Source organism: Primulina huaijiensis, chromosome 6 (genome assembly GCF_012295235.1).
Source record: "Primulina huaijiensis isolate GDHJ02 chromosome 6, ASM1229523v2, whole genome shotgun sequence".
NCBI classification, from domain to species: domain Eukaryota; kingdom Viridiplantae; phylum Streptophyta; class Magnoliopsida; order Lamiales; family Gesneriaceae; genus Primulina; species Primulina huaijiensis.
Window position 1 is genome coordinate 21,445,436 of NC_133311.1, and position 21,580 is coordinate 21,467,015.

General features: G+C 34.1%; 3 protein-coding genes across 6 annotated transcripts; 2 read left to right on the forward strand and 1 right to left on the reverse strand.

Moving 5' to 3' along the window:
• Nucleotides 1-4,561: 4,561 nt before the first annotated feature.
• LOC140978270 (polyadenylate-binding protein-interacting protein 4-like) lies at nt 4,562-11,522 on the forward strand. Of its 4 annotated transcripts, none has more exons than XM_073443167.1 (16): nt 4,563-4,735; nt 5,029-5,481; nt 5,939-6,130; nt 6,199-6,342; nt 6,472-6,605; nt 6,858-7,048; nt 7,357-7,534; nt 7,626-7,805; nt 8,240-8,349; nt 8,546-8,600; nt 8,678-8,711; nt 9,183-9,502; nt 9,710-9,856; nt 10,172-10,264; nt 10,355-10,417; nt 10,778-11,522. In XM_073443167.1, the coding sequence occupies exons 3-16, from the start codon at nt 5,995-5,997 to the stop codon at nt 10,805-10,807; spliced, it is 1,815 nt and encodes a 604-aa protein (XP_073299268.1). In that variant the 5' UTR covers nt 4,563-4,735; nt 5,029-5,481; nt 5,939-5,994; the 3' UTR covers nt 10,808-11,522. The 4 variants fall into 4 exon arrangements, with proteins under 4 accessions (XP_073299269.1, XP_073299268.1, XP_073299267.1 ...); XM_073443166.1 differs by having other exon boundaries at nt 5,029-5,396; XM_073443168.1 differs by lacking the exon at nt 5,029-5,481 and having other exon boundaries at nt 4,562-4,735; nt 10,832-11,522.
• A 1,585-nt stretch (nt 11,523-13,107) lies between these two features.
• Nucleotides 13,108-16,067, forward strand: LOC140978272 (PHD finger protein ALFIN-LIKE 5-like). The gene is made up of 5 exons (XM_073443170.1): nt 13,108-13,399; nt 13,507-13,539; nt 14,212-14,440; nt 15,234-15,369; nt 15,606-16,067. The coding sequence occupies exons 1-5, from the start codon at nt 13,309-13,311 to the stop codon at nt 15,867-15,869; spliced, it is 753 nt and encodes a 250-aa protein (XP_073299271.1). The 5' UTR covers nt 13,108-13,308; the 3' UTR covers nt 15,870-16,067.
• A 396-nt stretch (nt 16,068-16,463) lies between these two features.
• Nucleotides 16,464-19,761, reverse strand: LOC140978271 (protein phosphatase 2C 16-like). Its single transcript, XM_073443169.1, has 4 exons — nt 18,270-19,761; nt 17,365-17,724; nt 17,154-17,259; nt 16,464-16,881 (listed from the first exon to the last, which is right to left on the reverse strand). Exons 1-4 carry the CDS (start codon nt 19,131-19,133, stop codon nt 16,547-16,549), a joined length of 1,665 nt encoding a protein of 554 aa, XP_073299270.1. The 5' UTR covers nt 19,134-19,761; the 3' UTR covers nt 16,464-16,546.
• Between the last annotated feature and the right edge of the window lie 1,819 nt (nt 19,762-21,580).

The window sequence follows — 21,580 nt, forward strand, 5'->3', positions numbered from 1 at the left end:
CTTTTCTTTACCCGTGGTCTTCATATTATTTGATTTAAGCACTTTGGCTAACAGGGCTAGTATTAGATTTCCGTTCATTCATAATTTCGGCTCATTTGCTGACAACATAGCACAATGTCGAGTGGAGAGAGCAGTAAATTCGAGGAATTTGAATAAAGGGCATGAGGGAAAACTGAGAAGCCGATCGACCCCAATCAAACAACTATTACAAAAATTATTTCTGCAATGTTTAATCAAAAAACTTCATCGTGTCCATTTTCATGTTTTTTATATTCCAGTAGGATTTCTGTAAATTTCTAGTGGTGGTAATCATCTTTCACTTTGTTTTTCTCATTTCCAATTTGTGAATATAATCAATGTCGTTTGAATTGGTAGAATTGATTTCACATCGTTTGCTAATTGCCAATCGATTCGTTATTGTCCCTTCATTTAATTTGCATATTTCTCTGAATTTTAATATGAAGAGGGTAGAACTAACAGTCAAATTGAGAATCCACGTCATTTCGATTAGAAGTCGGATTTCATCTTTTTTTTTCTTCAATCGGTGTCATTTTTTCACCTGACACGCCCCACACACTAACAAAATTGTGCCAAGTATTATTATTATTCATTTTTATAACTTGAAAACTTACATCCATTATCCTTCAACGAGTACTTGTGAACCACGCTAACTAGGTGAATAATATTGGACAAGCTCAATGTGATAAGATCGCACGAGAGTGTTCGTAAAGAAAATCTAAATTTTGACCAATAACCAAGCACTCACATACTTCATCAACTCATCACTACAACAAAAATGGCTTTTCGCAGCGTGCAAATACTCTTTCCGCGGCGCACATTGCACGCTGCGAAATTGCAAGCTGTTGAAAGTTCAAGTTTATCCGCAGCGTGCATGCGCACGCTGTTAATACTACTATCAACGGCATGCATATGTACGCCGTTAATACAACTATCCGCAGCGTGCAATGCACGCCGTTAATATTAAAAAAATTTAAATATTAGCGACGGTTTTTAAGTTAACCGTCGCTAATTTGCGACGGTTAAATACAAAAAATACCGTCGCTAATTTAGCAACATTTACTACTCCGTCGCTAAGGGAACGACGGTGTTTAAATTTAGCGACGGTTACAAAACTGTCGCTACATTTAGCGACAGTTCATATAACCGTCGTTAAATTTTGCGTAAAAATAAAAAAAAAATTTCTTTTATAATTTAATAAATTTTAAAAAAAATTCCATTAAAACTATCATCTCTTAACTAACACTTAAAATATTAACCAAAAATTTTAAAAAAAATGTACTAAAACCAAAATTAAAAACGCATATTAGAAAAAAGTTTAAGTGTTGTAAAATGATGTGAAAGTGGAACGGAAATCGGATATTTATAGACAATTTGCGATAATTAGCGACAGTTTTGCATTAAACTGTCGCTATTAGCGACGGTTAAAACATAACTGTCGCCGATTTACAACTATTAGCGACAGTTCAACTAAAACCGTCGCTTTTTAGCGACGGTTATTTATTAAACCATCGCAGATTTTAAATCGGCGACGGGTTATTTTATACCGTCTCTAAATATAGCGACGGTAGTTTAAACCGTCGCAAGGTTACATTAGCGACGGTTTAATAAACCGTCGCTAATTTAAAAATTCACCTATTTCAACGGCGTGCTTTTACTGCACGCCGTGAATGCATAGAATATTAACAGCGCACATTATTGCACGCTGCGGATAGTATATCATATGACTTTCCACAGCGTGCTTTTAATGCGCGCCGTTAATAACATATATTAACGGCGCGCATTAAAAGCACGCTGCGGAAAGTATATAATATTTACAGCACACATAAATGCACGCTGCGGATATTACTTTCCGCAGCGTGCTTTTACTGCACGCCGTTAAAAGTACTATTCACAGCGTGCTTTTAATGCACGCTGTTGATGATGCGCTGCGGAAAGTCATTTTTGTTGTAGTGCATAAACCCAATTGAGAGCGTTTTAGTGATTGAGTTCAAATTACCCTAAATGTATTACCACAACATATAATTGCCACATTAGCATTTAACACTTTCTACATCAATATTACCTATATTTTAATATAAAATATACTAATATCTTAAAAGTTCATCTTGCATAGCTTATATTGAATAAAAGATTATTCAAATAAATTTACCCGAACACTTTTTCTTTACTATCAACCTCTATTTATTTATTTATTAATTATTATTATAATCTAGATATACACATACACACGACAAACATGTAATATGGTTATGGTGAAATTTTAATAACAAAAACTCTTGTGAGACGTTCTCACGGATCAATTTCGTAGGTCGAATCTTTTATTTAGGTCATCCATGAAAAATTATTATTTTTTATGTTAAGAGCATTATTTTTTTTATTGTGAATATCGATAGGGTTGACCCGTCTCACAGATAAAAATTCGTGAGACCGTATCACAATAGACTTACTCTAGTATTTTAGTTTGGATATATAGGAACATGATATTTGTAGTAATATAGAACAAATTCAAAGTCAATTTTCATCATAATCATGCAATTAAATAGTTAACATCATTACTAAACATATATAATCATGTGTTTAAATAAAATACATATCACAATATATTTTTATATCCTTGAAGCTCGTTTTAAAAATCTATTAACCCTATCCCCAAATCATTTCTAATCTTCGATTGAAAATCTATAAGATTGCATTTGGATAGAATGATTTGAGTGAATTTGATTCCAAATACACACCTCAAATTCATCCTCAAATTCATTCTATTCGTTTGGTTCGGAATCAGAACAATAAATTTGAACTTTTTTATGTTACTCAATAACATTTTTATGCTTCAATTTCAAATTCAATTCAACTTATTCGTTTCAAATCTATAAATTTCAAATGATCGATATTATAATCCATTAATCCAAATTTGACATAAAATTCTTTCACATCTTAACGTCTTTTCCTTTTTTAGTGTTAGGTATATAGCAAATTAATATCGAGGTTCCATAATTGAAAATTATTTAATTTAAAATATTGACAAAAAAATGGAGGCCAATGCTTTTTCGACAACTGGCATGGGCGGTAATTGTTATTTGGACTGATTTTGCTTGATTAGTACGTGATATATTTACAAAAATTTATTGGATCAAAATTAGCCCAAAGTTACTCTTGGGCCTTAATGCGGCAAATCGAGTGATAGTTAGGACGGCCTGGGCCCAGTCCTTTGAGCTGGAAGCCACAAACATACGTACAAACTAACACCACCCACATTGCAATGGGGTTTAGTTTTCATAATTTCCCGCCACCTCCTAATTCAGGAGAACAATTCTAACCAAGAACCATTTAATTTTTAATATAATATAAATATGATTTAGATATTTATTGATAATACAATTTTTTTTTTTGTATTTAACATACCCATAGATTTTACATATAGTTTAGATACATCATTTGTATAACGTGAGTACTTTGTGTATCTATATTCGTGAGACGAGTCGATGCAATAAATGTATGCGGTGAAAATTATAGTTTTGACATAAAAATTTAAATTTTTAACTCAAATAAGTATATAGTACACAATATATTTTTAACATAAAAAACAATAATTTAAATTCAAATTAACATAAATTACACAATATTTCTTCACAACATAACTAAAAAAATGATACTTTTGCAGTGAAAAATTAATTTTGACATGAAAATAATATTTTCATATGTCGTGTCCTGTCGAATATTTGTCTCACAAAGTTGATTTGTAGGACAATTTCATAAAAATTTTGTGAACAAATATGTATAAGTGGATTATGTTGTTCCATATAAATATGTTTTCTTAATCCTCACGCTATCACTCTAGAGACCATTTGGCTCGTAAGATGAATTGGTGAATGATGTATGATATATGACCGATGTATATATCTCGAATAATTTGTAGAACTTTAGTCAATCATGGAATACAACAAAAAAATATAATCAACTAATGCATCATGACACATGCTTCCAATTCATTATTTTATATATTCTAAAAATATTGTCATTATATATTAATTAAGATGTTATTATAAACTTCTCGATATCATTAGAAATAGAGTTCATGAGAAATTTATAACATATCAACATAGATACAAACTATTAGAAAATGTAGTCTCATGAATTTTTATTCGTAAGACGAGTCAACCAATTAATTGGTGTAAACCTTTATATTAACTAGCATAAAGAGCATGTGTTGCTTGTAAAATATAATTTTTTTGGTACGGTAAAAATAACATGAAATTAATATATATTTTGAAATTATTTTTTGTTTTGAATTAAATTGAAATTTTAAATAAAAATTATTATTTTAAACTTTTGTAACCTTAAAATTAATTTTTTATTGTACTAAAACATATCGTTGCAGATCGATGTGAATAATTTTTTAAAAAAAATGAAGTTTATTAGTTTTACAAATTCTCCGTCTTTCGATTATGATTCGTAGTTTACAAGTAACAACAGCAGTAGGATTGTTACTTAAAAAGTTTTTATATATATAAAAAAAAGAGTATTGTAATTTAAAACAAAGATTTCAAACCCAATTCCTAAATACATCACTCCGTGTGTTGCATCGTTTACGTTGGGGGAACCAAGCCTTACAAATCTCCTCAAAATTATTGCAGATTCCGATTCATCACGCTCAATTCCGATTTCTATATCTTTATTTGCTGCAGATCGGGCGGTTCCTCTCTCCACACTCATCGTAAGCAGCTGTTTCAACTTCTATGCTGTGTGGTGCGCTTGATTTTTGTGTTGGATCATAGGGTTTTCGATTGACGGGAGAGGGTTTTTCGAGGTTTTAGTTAAGGATAGTTTAATTCAGTTATAGTTATGTTTTTTAAGCGAAATCGGTGACGTCTGTGAATGAAGAAAAACCGTAGGGTTTTGTCGCAATTTTACTCCCTTTTAAAATGGAAATCTATCGTGAAATTGAGTTGTTTGTGTTGTGTACGTCATTGTTTGTTTGCTTTGCTTACTCGTTGCTTGATACTACAGGTGCTGGGAGACTGTATTATTCTGGTTTTTTTCTAAAAAAATAGATTTGTTGGTGGTTGTGAGTTTTTACTCTGTTGTTGAACCATTGAATTTCTGTAACCTGTGTCTTGTGGGATCATAACCTCTTGGTCACCCTCCCCTGATAGCTAGCTTATGAGAGTGAATTCTACATTGTAACATTGATATTAGAGCGTCCGTTTCCTGGGGATGACCCTCATTCTGGTGGGTAGGGGAGTGATATTACTCGCATACCTGTGGGGTCTGTGGAGTCACCGGGGAGTGCTGCTATCCGCATGCGTGTGGGGTACGCGAAGTCACCACTGCCGTTAACGTCGGTTCTGAAAGGAGATGAATCGTAATGTGTTATGGTTCGTCCCTCATCATTTTTAAAAATCTTGCCTTGTCGATTTATAACCTCTTGGGCACCTTCCACTCAATAGCTAGCTTTTGAGGGTGCGTTCTACCAAGAGTTATAACAATTTCAGGAGTAAATTGATATGATGTGGGTGTTTATTGTACTTATCAGCGATGAAACTTTTTGTGATTATGCATGCTGGTGGCTTCTTCTCATGGGGGTTTCCCCCTTTTTTGGTTGTCCTATTAAAGGTTGAAGCTTCCTAAAATTCATAGGAATTCGATGTTTCCAAATTAGTATGATTTGATTTATACAGTGTAATAAAAACTCCAGAAGTCACATGTATAGGAACGAATTTTCAAATATTTGCAATTTGTCTGCAACTATCCATGGGTTCAGGTTTGGTTGCTAAGAGTTAATTTGATAAATTGTAACATAGACTTCTACAGATCTTTGGATTACATCATCCCTTTAATTTGTTGCACTATCTTTGTGATTAAGCTATATTGATACCTTATGCAAAAAAACATTTTATTTATTTGTCGCCTTTTGCAGTTTGTTATCTGAACCTGGGCTTATTTTCTGGATATACTTGAGTTTATCTGTGAAAGATGAATATGCAACAAGTTATGCAGACTGGGTCTTCCTCTAATGGATACAGCCGTCGTAGAACTGACAAGGGCACTGCCACAAGGTTCGATAGTAAATTCAATACTGGAACAACAAATTCTGGCAGGATAGATTTCGGTAAGCGTCTATGGATTGTCGGTTTTTGTGAACGCAATATTACTTTTTCCTAATGCTAGTAATGCCAGGTAAAGGGGGTGGGCTTGAAATGCCGTCACGTGATCGACTAGTATATTTAACGACATGCCTCATTGGACATCAAGTGGAAGTCCAGGTGCAGGATGGATCTGTATTTTCGGGAATATTTCATGCAACAAATGCAGAGGATCTAGGTATATAAATAAGTAAATTCACGAAGTTTACAACTATATTACCTTTGGGTGCTAAAGCTTTACTCAGGACCATGCTTTTGCAAATAGAATTTAGTGTTTCTTTGAAGAGTGGCTATGTTTGTTGTGCAGGAATTGTTCTCAAAATGACTCACTTAATCAATGATGGTTCTTCTGGGCAGAAAAATATTTCAGATTCTCCAAGCAGGCCCCCTTCTAGGACTTTGATCATACATGCCAAGGATTTTGTGCAACTAACAGCAAAGGTTTTGCTATGCCATGTTTCTCATATACGCTTGTAAAATATTTTGTGATGCCAGTTTAGAATAGCTGTTGACATGTGCACACGCAATTAATTGAAAAGACTTTTACATTTTCAATTTTCCAGGAGGTGTTTTTGTAGCATTATTACTTGTGATGTTGTTTGAGATTATGAAGCTAACAGTTTATGCTTAAATGGCCATTTTGTAGTTTGAAAGTTTAGCTGATAGACTAACTTTGTTATTGAACTGAAACAGGGTGTGCCTGTTACCAGGGATGGTTTAACCAAAGAGATGCAACATGAAAAGAAGCGAGAACTTTTGACAGATTCCTCCATATCACAATCCCGGAATGTTGACATGGGAAGAGAATTGCAGCCATGGGTCCCGGATGACAGCGATCCCAGTTTTCCTGAACTTGAAAACACATTTGATGACCATTGGAATAGGTTGGGAATCTCATTTTATCTATGTTGAAGGAAGAACATAATGGTTCTTTCTTTACATGTATTATTGGTTATTAAAGTACTTGAAATATCTCTCTCTGACTGTAAATATTGTTTGATATGAATGCTTTTAATGATTGTTTAAGATATGACCATATATTAATTGAATCAATAATCCTATTATAAGTTTTTGATTGCCATTTAATTTGTAGAAGAATCGATAGTTATGTCAGGCCAAAGCTTCAATGGGAGTTATCATATAACTTATTGCTTATCGTTGTTTTGACTGAGTATTATTATCTGAGTATCAGGGGCTGGGATCAGTTTGAAGCAAATGAAAGTCTGTTTGGAGTAAAGAGCACCTTCAACGAGGAAATTTACACAACAAAGCTTGAGAAAGGTCCTCAGATGAGAGAACGGGAAAGAGAAGCTATACGAATAGCTAGAGAAATCGAGGGCGAGGAAACACTTGATCTTCATGTGGCAGAGGTTAGACTAAAAATTGGCTGGTTTTTTTATTTGGACTTTTTCAACCTTGTCTGCTACTTTATACTTCAATACCATAATGTTGTTTTTGTAGGAAAGGGGTGTTCAACCTGATGGAAATATTGAAATTGATGAAGAAACCAGATTCTCATCAGTCTATAGGAGAGTTGTCGATTGTGGATATGATGAGATTGAGGATGTATTATTGGATTCGAAAAATGATGAAACCTTTGGGCATGTCTCTGATTCTGCCGCTGAAATCCCTCTCATGAATGTGAGTACTGGGAAAACCAGTTATGAAGCTCTAGTGTTATCAAGATCATCATCAATGATATTTCTTGTCTCTCCTATAATATTTCTTTTTCTTCATTCTAGTATTTTACTTTATTTAATAAAAGTTCTGGATTGTTTTCCTGCTTCAGCTGGTTTACTGATTATATTAGTTTCAGTTTCCTTTTTCTTCTTTCGGTACCTATGCCTTAAAATGGTTGATGGAGCATAGTTTTGGTTGCCAATTCATCACTGAAAAATGAAGGGAAATCCAGAAACTATTTATTTTAAAATTTTGACTTGAATAAAATTTCATGGCGTTATCCCAGTCTTTTGTATTCTCCTCTATGCCAGTGTCTGTTAACCTTGTTTGTTTTATTTCTGGGCCTTGTTGATAAATCTATATATTTCTGTTACATTCTGTTTTTCCTGGTGTAGGGAGAAGACCAATCTTCTCTGAGATCTAGCAGTAGGGATGCTTATCATTCAAATTCTGATGATCATTCTGAACAGCTTCCCAAAGATTCCTCCATCACTGACGCCGGCAGGTTGGTTAAATTTGTCTGATATCTAATGTTTGCTCTTTTTTTCAGTTACTACGATGCTGATGGAAAGAGTATCACATACACTACTCTGTCAATAACTAAAAGAATTCTGGGATGATGCTATTTGTCTTTTAAGTCAAATATCAGCTCTCATTTTTAAAAATTATGTGAGAATCTAATTGGAAATTTTTTCGTGTAGACTTCATGATAACCAAAATATTGGATGGGGTGGGCAAAGTAAAGAAAAGCTAAAGGTGAGTGCATTCTGACTGCTGTTAAGTTGGCTTGTCTTAAAAATTTTACTGCATGACAATCTTTTCTTTCCCTGCAGGTAATCGACCAAAGTCAAGTATCAAAAGTCGAGGGTAAGTGAGCATTTTCTTTGCTGATAGCATTTGACAGTGTACCATAATGATGCAGGATGACTTGCTTCTTTTTTTTAATTACTTTTTTGCTGGTGAGGGAAGGGGTTAGAAGGGGTGGGGTTGCTCAACTTTGTTTGACCTTTGGTGAGTTCTATGTAGAATGAATGTTTGGCTGTTGTCTTTCCTTTTTTAATTTGATTGCTGAGAGCTATGAAACAACTCCATAATCTTTTGCTATCTTATTGGTTTTGTTGCAAAATGTCGAGATCTCTGTAGAGTCCTCTGGGATTATTTTATGAGCTGATGGTTTTGTGGAATTTTTCATAGTACATTCATAGATTGCTATTTTTCTCATTTCATTGGGCCTCGTCAGCTCTTTTACTTGAGTAATTTGTCAGTTCATACTTTGTAGAACTTATCTATTTTGTTTATTGTTGCATTTATTTGACGTCAACCGTATCATGTTCACAGATTCACATTTGCTTTTGAGAACAAAGATAGAAAACTCTGACAAGGTTGGATTGTCACCAAATGCTACTGCATATGATCCATCACATGCAGCAACTAAGGTTCAGGAAAAGGCTAGCTCTTTTAGTGTGCCGCTGGAAGGTACTCTACCTTCCAAAACACAAGGGGCCACAACTTATCTTGCCAGGCCTAGTAGTTCCGCATCATCCACTTCTGATCGTGGCGGAGTTGCCACTTCAACTTCTGTTGTCCGAGGATTGTCACCAAGTTCATCTGTTGGTTCATTCTCTTCAGAGAAGTCAACATTGAATCCACATGCTAAGGTGGGAATAGTGGCTTGATAAAGTTTTTATTTTTTATATGGCAGTTCTAATCGAGCCACTTATCCTTATTATAAATTATAACGGCTCCAATAATGGATGACATGCACAGAAGGACGAGTATGCTTAATAATTCCCATCTCGTATCATTTTTCTGCTGCACCTAATATATCCTTCTGCTAATTTTCTTGCTCTTCAATTGTTTTACAGGAATTTAAATTAAATCCAAATGCAAAGAGTTTCATTCCATCTATAACAACTCTAAGATCACCTTCTCCAGTTGTTGATAGTTCCTTCTATTATCCAGCTAACATGACTGCAGTTCCACACATGCCTGGGATGCCTGTAGGTGTTGGGGTATGAATGTAACTGTTGCTTATAGGTTTTAGTTCCAGTTATATTACTAAGCTTTGAACTTCTCTTATATGACTAAGTCATCTGAAAGCTTAATCATAGACGACCCACTTAATTAATGCTAGTAGCATTTTGAATACTGCATTTATTTATCTAACAAGACGTCAGCCCTTTTTAGTTTATTGCAAGTGTTCATCCACTAAGAACCAGTTATTGATGTACTATTAAAATATAAGAAGAAGAAATACCAAGGATGCAACTACACTTGCTTCTTATTCTTCTTTTTCTTTTTGGGTGGCTAATTATTTTCTTTTGCAGATTGGACCTTCTTTTGCACTGCCACAACCTGTAATTTTTAATCCACAGGCTGCACCTATGCCACAACCCTATTACCATCCGAGTGGACCCCAGGTTTTTTTCCCCATTCCGGATGGCTCTGCTCTTGGATATTTTCACTTTTTTCCGTCTACATGCAAGTTAAAGTAAATTCTTCGTGTGCAGTATGGACAGCAGATGATAATTGGACAGCCCCAACCCGTAATGTACAGGCCATTATATCCAACAGTAAGATAATTGATTATCTCGTTTCCTGTTCTGTTATTCTATGTTTCAGTATGTGCTTCTACTTTTGAGCATTACTGTTCTAATGGTCAAAAGCAGCGATTGGAGTTTATTGTTGTGTTTTAATGGTTTTTGTTGTACTTGGTATTATTGGCTCTTTATAGTGGAGGAAGAAAAAAAAAGTTGATCGTCTCTTGTGCCATTCAGATTAAAACAGTTAATGAAACTGAGATTGGAAAACCATTTATGTGGAACTGTTCGTATTGTTCTTATTGACTCATTTATTTAGTCAATCACTTTGGAGTTTTGAACCTCCACTGTCAAGGTGACTTACTTTCTTGCATGTTCATTTCCCCAAAACAGGATTTTCCTTATAGAGGAAGGGAATTTTAGCCAACGTTGGTGTTGCCACCCCAGGATTTTCCTTACAGAGGAATGGAATTTTAGCCCACGCCAGTGTTTGCTGACTTGTGACAATAAAAGGGGGTGGATTAACAATTTCTGATGACAGACTGCTTGGAAACATTTTTTTGCAAGAGCCAAGCGGCTGACAAAAATTTCGTGGATGTGTAGACATTGTTTGCCAATATGAGATTCGGTTCTTCTGGAAAATTGTGCAAGCCAATGCATTTTCCATTCTTAAACGTCTCTTCAATATGTTCCAACAAGGATTAGCACTCAGAGGAATGGAATTATGGTGGTAGAACAGTTTAGATTTGGTTTGTAATTTAAGTGCTACCGGACATCATTTTTTGTCTCACCTCCTTACTCCAACGCTGGAGTTACTCGTGCTGCTTGTGTGACTGAAATCTGAGGAGTTCGATAGATCTTGGTTTTCAAGGGAAGATGGTGTTTGTGTTGAACAGAATATGGTGGACATCGTGGAAAGTGACCATATTCGAGACGGCTCTGGCTGATGAGCCTAGTCTGCCCTGCACTTTTTCATCCTGCTGTTGAAATTGTTGATTTAAAATTGAAGTCGAAGTTAGATGTATCACCGTGGTGGTAATAGTTTTTTCGTAGTGTTTTCGAACTTTTCGTCTTTCATATAACTTTTCTTGGGTTGTACTCCTTTTTCGGGATTATTTCTGTTGTTGGGTTTGATGCATCCCTATTGGACTATTGGTTAGTGAATACAATACATACAATGGTACTGATTCAGAAAAAACGGGATTTCATTATTATTTATTATCGTATCTGATATATACGGTATTTTTTTAAATGCCAAAAACATAATGTGGAAATACAGGATTGGTGTAACTGTGTATGCAACTTGATCATGAAAACATGAAAATTGGTAATAAAAAAAACTTTTATAATATCGTTGTATGTTTCAATTTTGTGAAATACATTTTCGATTCTATAAATAAAAATATATTATTTTTTATGTTGAAATTATTATTATTTATAATAAATATATAACAATTTGATCTCTGTTATGAATATAAATTTGGAAGATCATTTCACAATATATTTACTTTTGATATAATAATATCAAAGTGGAAATAGATTCCATTTGACTTTGAAAAATAGTTGTGATACGAAACCTATTGATGTCCAATTGAGATTTACAACTTTAGTTCTACGTACTCCCATATATAAGATTTACATGTGTTTTCCAAAGGTTAAGGAAAATATTTAAAAAATAATTTTATAATTTTTTTTTTCATTTTAGTTGTATTTAATGAATATTTTAGTAGCATAAATAGATTGTTAGAATCCGTTAATGTACATTAAAGATGAGGTTAGATTGTTCAAAAAATTAGAAAAAATTAAGATTAATTGCATCAATACCCTTATAAAAGATTTTTTTAAAAAAAAGCAACAAATCATCATATGTAAAATCAATTGCAATAATCTAAAATTAGCATAATCAATAAGTTTATTCTTTCAACAAATGTTGTTGAATATGTTACCTATAACATCTTTTCAGACGGTAGCGAAAAAAGGAGAGTCAACATGTGAAGTACCCTTTATCTTATTTCGTCACCCTTTTATAAAAAATATATTAAAATAATTATTTTTGACACGCGATATGTAGTAAATAAATTAATAAATTAATAATTATTATTTAAAAATATCTAATTATAAACTCTCTAAAATTTGATTTTACAATATTTTTGTTAGTCAAACCCAAAAATTATGCCAACAATTCACCACTAGTTAATTACTCTACTAAAAATTTGAAAAAAAATATTTATTAATTTTTTTTGATTAACTAAATTTTGTATGCAACACAGTGACTTTGTGTGACAAAATCATCTATTATACTTAATGTTCCAAACCATGTTATACTTTGCTCAAACGAGTTTTCTTTGCATGAATTATTACAGATTAAATGCATCAAACATTATATATCAACAAAATATAATAAATCACTGACAAAATATTATATTCATTTCTATTTTTTGGAAAAAAAAATATCTCGAACACGATAAAAGATTAAAATATTTTATTGTTGATTTATTTATTTTTTTAAAAATAGATGAATCCAATATTTTGTTTATTAATTACATTTTGTTTAATATAATTTTTCATATGTTTAATTTGTAATAATTCATATAAACTTGTAATACGATTTGAAATACCAAGTCACATAATTGTCAACTTTGGTATGAATGTCTCCACAAAGCCCAAACATAATGGACTGGGCCCAATACTTCAAATAGAATTGAATTGAACCCCCTCCGTCTTCGTCACATTCAAATCCGCCCAGCTCTCAAACTTAATTCGTCCTTCTCCATTCTCTTCCTATTATTTATTTTATCATCTTCGCTGCAAACTCACGATTTTCCTTCCCTATGTCGTTTCCGCTGGTGAATTTTTTCATGTTATAGTTTTTTTAATCCAATTTTACAGAATTTCAGCTGAACGAAGAACACAGAAAAGGAAAAATGGACGCAGGATACAATCCGCGTACTGTCGAAGAAGTTTTTCGAGACTTTAAGGGCCGTCGAGGTGGCCTTATTAAAGCCCTTACTACAGGTGGTCTTTTGAACTGTATTCTTATGTGCATTCTTTTTTCTGGGTATATGCCGCTTCAATAATTTTTTTTTTAAGTTTGGTTGTTTTGTGTCGTTTTTGTGTTTCAGATGTTGAAGAATTCTACCAGCAGTGTGATCCTGGTCAGCGGTTTTAACACCAAATGGGTTTCCTTTTCAGTTTTTATATTATTTGTTTATTATTTATTTTATTGAGTTTGAGTACTTTTGTTTCACGTTTTATCTAGTTATCTCTTAAAAAATGCTCTTGTTTCTTGTTTTTTGTTGAGCAAAAGTAAGTGATGAATTCTGGCTAATCAACGTGTATTTCAGTCTTTATTGATCCTTGTTAGCTTTTGCATAGCACTGAAAAGGTCGCCGTGTTTACAGTGAATCATTAATATTTGGAATGTTAAAAGAAAAATATATAGACAGCTCCGAGTAGAGCAAATTGAGCTTCGAATATTATGACATAGGATAGGATTTGGGATGTGAATTTTAATAACTAAATCAAACTTGATTATTTAAACGTTGACAATTTATAATTTGGCTGCACATGCATCAAGTGTTAATACATATTTTAGGTTCCGCAATCCTCAGTATCCATTTTGAGCACTTTCAAGTTTACGGTTTCTTGTTAGGTTATTTTCGTATTCTGCTGATTGTTAGGTTTTTTCATTTTCTTAACATCATCTTCTTCTGGTTTGGTTCCTAGATTTTTGAATCTTTTAACGATGATTTGTAATTGTTCGTTGGGTCTTCTTTTCCGCAATATTTCTAATTCAGTTTGTAATCAGTTATTATTTTTATTTACAGAGAAGGAGAATTTGTGCTTGTATGGATTTCCTAGTGAACAGTGGGAGGTCAATTTACCCGCTGAAGAAGTACCTCCTGAACTCCCAGAGCCTGCTCTGGGCATCAACTTTGCAAGAGATGGAATGCAGGACAAAGATTGGTTATCTCTTGTTGCCGTCCACAGTGACGCTTGGTTGCTTTCTGTTGCCTTCTATTTTGGAGCAAGATTTGGGTTCGATAAAGCTGACAGGTGGATCTTCAATCCCGTTTTTGTCTTTTACGAGTTCTCATTTATGCAGTCATCGTTATCATATAGTCATAAAATAACTGTCGAATATTTTTTAAGGCAGCAAATCAATAATAATGATGCCAAATTTTCAGCTAAATAAATACTGTTAAACTGTACACCAATCAAACAAACAAGGATTCATCGACGAATCAAAGATGCTGTGCTTCGAGAGAAAGGGGAAAATTCATTCCATTGAAATACTGTAACAAAATGTTTCTGTACAAGTATATATATATTTGTATAACCGCTCACTTTAACTAAAGAGTAATGTTGGTATCTAATCAACTATCTCTAACTAAGTTGACAGCTAAGTAAGATAACCTAGCTAATTAATACAACATCGTGTAACAAATACTTCCCTAGCAGACGTCTCCTATATTTCTATTTGTTTCCACTTGTCTTGAAGGTCGTGTGCGATTAAGGTTTTTGTTTGTCTACTACTTTGATCACTGGAGAAGCTGATTGATTTGAGCATGCGCATGGATGAATTTATGCATATCCTTTATGGTTAAAAAATAATGCAATAAAAAAATCGTAAATTTCAGTCCTTGGGAACTGAGGCTGTATGTGGATCAACATATTATGGTGTTAGATTACTGTTTCTTGGTTGCTATTTGACCCATTTATTGAAGAAAAAAACTCCGCAGTCTCAATTAATTTATCGTATTCCATGTTACATCTTTGGGATGCTTTATTGCTTATTTGAGTTGTGAAGTTAATCATGTGATAATCTTATTCTTGCTTCTTGGTTCAGGAAGCGACTTTTTAACATGATCAATGAACTTCCGACCATATTTGAAGTGGTTTCTGGTGCTGCAAAGAAGCAACAGAAAGAGAAATCAGCGGTCTCAAATCATAGCAGCAACAAATCCAAGTCAAAACCTAAACCAGTAAGAAATTGGGAGTGGAATTTTTTTTTACATGTAACCAGAAGATTTTATTCACTATCGTACTACTTGCCTGTATATTTCCTTCATTTAACTGCAATCTATAATATTATCAAGAGCCACTTTTACGAGATTTGATTGTTTCTATGTCGATCAGTTTATGTTATGTTTTACAAAGCTGACATGAATATAATTAAGAATCTCCTCCTTGTTTGTAATATAACCCCATTTTTGTGCAGCTAACAACTGTAGCTCCAGAGAAAATTCCCATATCTGAGGCAAAAGATGAAGAAGAAGGGTTTGAAGAGGAAGAAGATGAGCACGGGGATGCCCTGTGCGGTGCTTGTGGAGAGAACTACGCATCAGATGAATTCTGGATATGCTGCGACCTATGTGAGAGGTGGTTCCATGGAAAGTGTGTCAAGATTACCCCTGCTAGAGCCGAGCACATAAAGCAGTACAAATGCCCCACTTGTAGCAACAAGAGAGCTCGACCCTCGTGAAGAACTCCTCAGCCTACTTAGTTTGTTGGATCCTTTCCTGTTCATCTGTTAATTTTTGTGCCAAATTGTGAATTAGTACTTGACGGGAGGAGACTCAATTCTTGGTTGTAGTGTCGTTTTATTGTCATCAGTGGCTAAGTTATCCTCTGATTTTGTTGGACAGCAACGTTCTCTCATTAAGTTTTCTGTTTTTCTTGATCTTTTTGCCTTGCCTCAAGTATTTTTTGCCATAAAATCCCTTTTATGCTATGCCGGGAGATGTTTATTGTTGGTTTGGCATACCGTATTGCCTTCAATTTGCTTCACTTTTGCCCATGGATGGTACGTATATTTCAGTTTATGACATCCAAAAACACGATCTCGTACCAGGAATGCGGTATGTCAAGCATGTTTCACCCTGTATGGTTTTATTATTGGATCTACCTAATTTATGAAAATAATAAATGAATTTTATATAAAACTTTATAACAAATATCAGTCTTAAGTTAACAGTGAGAATGATGCCATTGTAAGTCTTCATTAACAGTCAATTTGTTTTTTCTACGTTACACGCTGATCACTAATCTCATCAACATTTAAAGCCCAAGTGAAAAATGAATGGACAAGTTATGTGATAATGAGACACTTTAAGCTGTATTTATAGATTTATGCTATATCCGAGTCGAAGTCGAGTCAGATCAAGATTTGCTCTTAAATTTCCTTCGGGATTTCAAATCCACCACAATTACAGAAATATTATCCTTGCTACCTTTCTGAAGGGCCAAATTTGAGAGATATTCTGCGGCAGATTGTGCTGCAGGATCGACTCCCTCCCCCCGCTCAACTAATGGTTGAGTTCCATTCTTTTTGTGCCAAATTAGGATCCGTCTTCTAGCCACTTCACATACTTCCTCGTTTGTCAAAACATCCCACAACCCGTCGCTGGCTAAAATAAGGCACTCATCGTCTCTAGCACGAGGCATAAACAAAACTTCTGGATCAGGTATAATCCATGGCTTCAAGTATCTGTCACCTGCAAAGATGAAGTAAAAAAACTTGAGACACGCTGCAGTGGAGCCATATTAGGAGACTCGGGATGAAAGGACACTAAAAAGTTTCGGCCATTTAACAAAAACTAATAGTTCTATCCCTCAAAAAAGATTTGAGTTGAATTTCCAGTCTATTGCGTCTGTAAAAGTAATGATGAACTCGTATTAAGAAAACCCATACTCATAATGATTTCATTCGTAAATAGACATGTTTATCATTACAAGATGATACGATCGTCACATATAAAAGGCATACCAATGGATCTTGACATTGCAAGAACACCGAAAACCCGGTGTCCGTTCCACTGTATCACCTTGCCTCCAGATGCTTCAATTCTAGCATATTCATCTTCTCTATTTGGCTAACATAAAATTGGAAAATAAATTTAATAAATATTGGTTCAGTAAAACCAACCTTTATTGTAATCTTTGAAGAAGGAAAGCTAATCAAGACAAAATTTGCTCACTTTATGATCAACAGATAATGCGACTGCTTCTTTACCACGATAAAGGACAGCCCTCGAATCTCCACTGTTGGAAATTATAATGTGGGATGAGCAAACCACTGCTACAACAGCGGTTGACCCCACAGTTTCTGGGGCAACAGGTTCAGAGGTGCAATTGGTTGCATCAACATCCCCACTGTGACAGTCTTTGCTAGTCCTTCCTCCAACCTCATCATCAACCTTTAGAAAGCAGCTTGTAAAAACCTTGTTCCACTGCACCTCCCTAGTGTCTCTAACACTCGCACTTACCAAATCATCTTTAACATTGTTTAACTCCTCCTGTAAAGCCAAATGGATCCTATCACGGCAATAGTTCGCAACCTACAAGATGAATGTAATGTGGTTGGCAGCGAGTAGAATAGTTACAAACCCAGTCAAACTTTACCCAAACAAACAATTTCAAAAAGCCAAAATCCTTAGGTTGCATTTGGGTGGATGGATATGATCAGACAAGTGACAAGCGACAAGAGGAAACACAATTGAGATGATTTGAAAATTTTGATCCCAAATGAACCTCTCAATGTAATCAAATGTCCCAAAATAGTCTGAAAATGTATTGAGTTGAAAGGTGTTTCAAATTTTCAACTTCCCCGTGGTCAAACATAAATGATGGATTTCGATAGCTGGATCCAAATCCTTGAAGCTCAAATCCATCAATGGGTAGTGAAATAGAGGATATTAATGACTATACAAATGTCTCAGTCATTGCGCAAATCTAGCTTTACATGCAGCACATACAAACACAAACAGCTTATAAATTGGGTTAGATAGCATCCAATCACCCAATTGATTATAAAACACCAAAACTTGCTCCAACAATCGAAAACTAACTCAAATAAGTGCTTAATCAAAAATGGAATGCATACCTGAGATCCACCATGACCATCGTACACCCCAAAAAAATGTGACGTCAGGTAACTCAAACTCTGACTAACCCCATCTATCATATGGTCACCAATAAACATCTTGATAGGAATTTTCATAAAATGAGGTACAGCAACAACAGCATCTTCCATCTCCGGTCTATTTCCCCGGATAGACACAAAACCCCAAAGCGGAATGCAGTCCACTTCAAAGACACTCTTAACGCCACCTTTCCCAGGATCATTCTCACTGGATAAAGGAAGAGCTACAATGGATGCCTTTATGGTAGGTACATCTGAACATTCTTCATTTGGCTTGGGATTCAGTTTAAGAAATTCACCCGATGTTTTCCGTCGAATGCTTCTTTCCTCCAAAGTAATAACCTTTGCAAGTATTTGACCATTGTCAATGCCCTCTATCTCGAGGGCAATAGGCAAGCTAGTCTCTGAAACGATCAGAGGCAAGCTTATGTCTGCAGTACAATCAATAGGTAGCAACCCAACCGCACTGATAACACGAGGGTCTTCCCCAATTGAGAGAATCTCATCTTCTTCGCTTTCCTGAACGTCATGGATTAAACAACCATTTTCAGTTAACGGTGTCATCTTTGGCATATCAGGTTTTGCTCCATTTCGCCCAAGCAAAGGCGAGGAAGTCTCATCAGTTTCAGGTTTAACACAACTGTAACTGGAAACCCACCTAGAACTAGTGCCATCATACATGGCTGGATCTGATAGCAAACTTGCTGTTTCGGTCACTAGTTCTAGTCTTTTGATTTCCATTTGGTTTGAAATCCCTAAACTTTCACAAACATGATCACCTAAGCTAAGTGTCACCGCAACTGAAGGAGCCATATCTTCCATCATCTGTCTTCTCAACAGCAATAATAAAAACAAAAAGGCCAGAAAAATTTAGTCACGCAGACGCAGGGACACGTGTTCAGTTTTTTATCTCGTATTATAATTCAGTACCAGACTGAAAACAAGCAAATTTGCGATAACGGGCTTCGGGAAATCAGATCTGGTCGTAAAATATACTATCTATAGCTGAAAACAGTTTCAACACCTTAAATTCCCAAAGATTACCATATCTCACCTCCGCCACCAACCCTCAAATAGTTATGAAATGGAGAAAAAGACCACAGATCAAACCCTTGACAAAATTACAAGAAAAGAAACCCATAGGAAAGAACCTTCAAGAAAGCAAAACCAAACCCCCCAAATACACAAGGAAACCCTAAAAGACTCAAACTTGTTGCCACATGGAACATGGGTTTCATGGATCTGAGGGAACCCTTATCAGCCTCTTGAAAATCAGGGCTAATTTCATTCTTATCCAACAAACTCACTCTTTCTCCAACGAGTCTCTCTAGAACAGTCGAGATTCATTCCTCAAAAAAATTGCTTAAAACGGCCACATGTACATTGCAAAAAGGAAATATAAAATCGCATCAAAGAACTGATATTTAAATCGATTATTGAGAGATAAAGTCAAGTGGAGGGTTCTTACCAAGGACTAAATTGAGACACCAACAAAAGGGTGAAAGGGATTTCACTAGGCTCGGTGATTATCCCCCCTCCGTAGTTTTTCCCACATTTCCTTTCTTGATTTGATGGATAAAGAGAGAGAGAAGTGTGTGGAAAAGCTTTGCTACTTCATAGGACACGTGTTGATTCAATTATCTAACTCCAATCAATGCTTTCCCGCAGAATAAAAAACAATTTTCATGAGGCAAACTTGAAGAAGAGCACGTGTCCAAGTTTGGTAGTAGCAGGAGTGATCGTCTTCTCCTCGGAATTAAATACAGAAGCCGGAACGTCACCTTTAAAGGAAATTTATAATAATAACTGAAAATGAATGTTGCCATTCCTTTATTCATGTATCCTGTTAATATAAATATAAGAAATAGTTGCATTTTTCACAAATTTTTATTTTTATATTGTCTTCGTGCTACAATCTTGATATTTTGCATCAATTTCCGGTTTGTGATTTTGTTGGATTTAAAATGATATGCATGGTGGGATTAAACTTCAATCACGTCTAAATTTACTGGACTTTTTTTCCGAAATTTCAACATTGACTTTTTTATATAACACAATCCGTTTTACTGATAAATCATTGGTTGATAATTGCAACGGACGACTAAATAAAATAAACAAAATTTGGCTCCCACTGACTATTTAAATTGATAAAATAGTTGAACAATTGATCAATAATAAAAAAATTTGTTTAATATGATTAATTGATTAATATGATTTACAGACTAAACTGGAAAATTTCCGTTCACTTCAAGGTAATTTAGTGTTAATAAGTCACAATTTAAATAATTTCCAAATTATTTATCATCTTTTTGGACTATTACCAATTTGCATCATATATCACTTACGCCTTTCCTCATTCTTGCAAAATAACCAAGAAAAGAAAAAAAAGGAAAAAATTATACAATGACATATTATATTATATTTGTATTCCTTTCATTAAATAAATAAATAAAAGGAAATATTATAATTTTTATAATATATATGAGTTTTTTTTTTTTACAATTTTGATAATTTTAAACATGTATTTTTCGATTTTTGACAACTTTATTATTTTTATTTTAATGTGTTTATGTGACATACACGTGAACATCACATCAACATCAAATCAGTATCATGTCGATGTCAACACCAAATCAAGAAAATGACCAAAAATTGCAAAAGATACAAATATATAGAATTAAAACTAAAATATGATTATTATTAGATGATTAAAATCACGAAACAATTGTTGTTAGATAAAAAGAATGAATATATAACTTTCTCCCACAAATCCACTATACTTTGCAGGTAATACTGAAATTTACATTAATGTCACACAATTTAAAGGTAAATATCTATAGTTTAAAAAATAAATTATTTTGGTTCAATTTGTAGGTTGGAATATTTCAATATTTCACCATTTCAAACCGGAGCAAATCATATAATATTATTTGATTTAAATAGAAGAATCGCACCTGAACAGAGCCAAGTAATTGTAGCTGAATTAAAATAAAATTTTATTTTTTATACAAGTAATTATTCAATTTCTTGAATAAAAGTTGTCGGTTTTATACAATTAGGTGTATTATTCGACCTAAAATGAAGAAAAATGAAACTACTTATAATTCTATGAAGAAAAATGAAACTACTTATACTTCTATGAATAAATTAAATAAGAGTATGTCTAAGATGGTCTCACGGTTTTATATCCGTGAGATGGATCGACCCAATTCATAACTAAAATGAAAAATAATACTTTTGACATAAAAAAATAATACTTTTTATATGTCGAA

Coding starts and splice junctions, on each gene's coding strand:
- LOC140978271 (XM_073443169.1), bottom strand. CDS start 19,133: ATGATGGAAGATATGGCTCCTTCAGTTGCGGTGACACTTAGCTTAGGT. Junction 17,260..17,364: donor CATTATCTGTTGATCATAAA/GTGAGCAAATTT, acceptor ATTTTATGTTAG/CCAAATAGAGAAGATGAATA. Junction 16,882..17,153: donor TGCAATGTCAAGATCCATTG/GTATGCCTTTTA, acceptor TCATCTTTGCAG/GTGACAGATACTTGAAGCCA.
- LOC140978272 (XM_073443170.1), top strand. CDS start 13,309: ATGGACGCAGGATACAATCCGCGTACTGTCGAAGAAGTTTTTCGAGAC. Junction 14,441..15,233: donor GGGTTCGATAAAGCTGACAG/GTGGATCTTCAA, acceptor TTCTTGGTTCAG/GAAGCGACTTTTTAACATGA. Junction 15,370..15,605: donor CCAAGTCAAAACCTAAACCA/GTAAGAAATTGG, acceptor ATTTTTGTGCAG/CTAACAACTGTAGCTCCAGA.
- LOC140978270 (XM_073443168.1), top strand. CDS start 5,995: ATGAATATGCAACAAGTTATGCAGACTGGGTCTTCCTCTAATGGATAC. Junction 6,343..6,471: donor AACAAATGCAGAGGATCTAG/GTATATAAATAA, acceptor TTTGTTGTGCAG/GAATTGTTCTCAAAATGACT. Junction 7,535..7,625: donor TTGATCTTCATGTGGCAGAG/GTTAGACTAAAA, acceptor TTGTTTTTGTAG/GAAAGGGGTGTTCAACCTGA.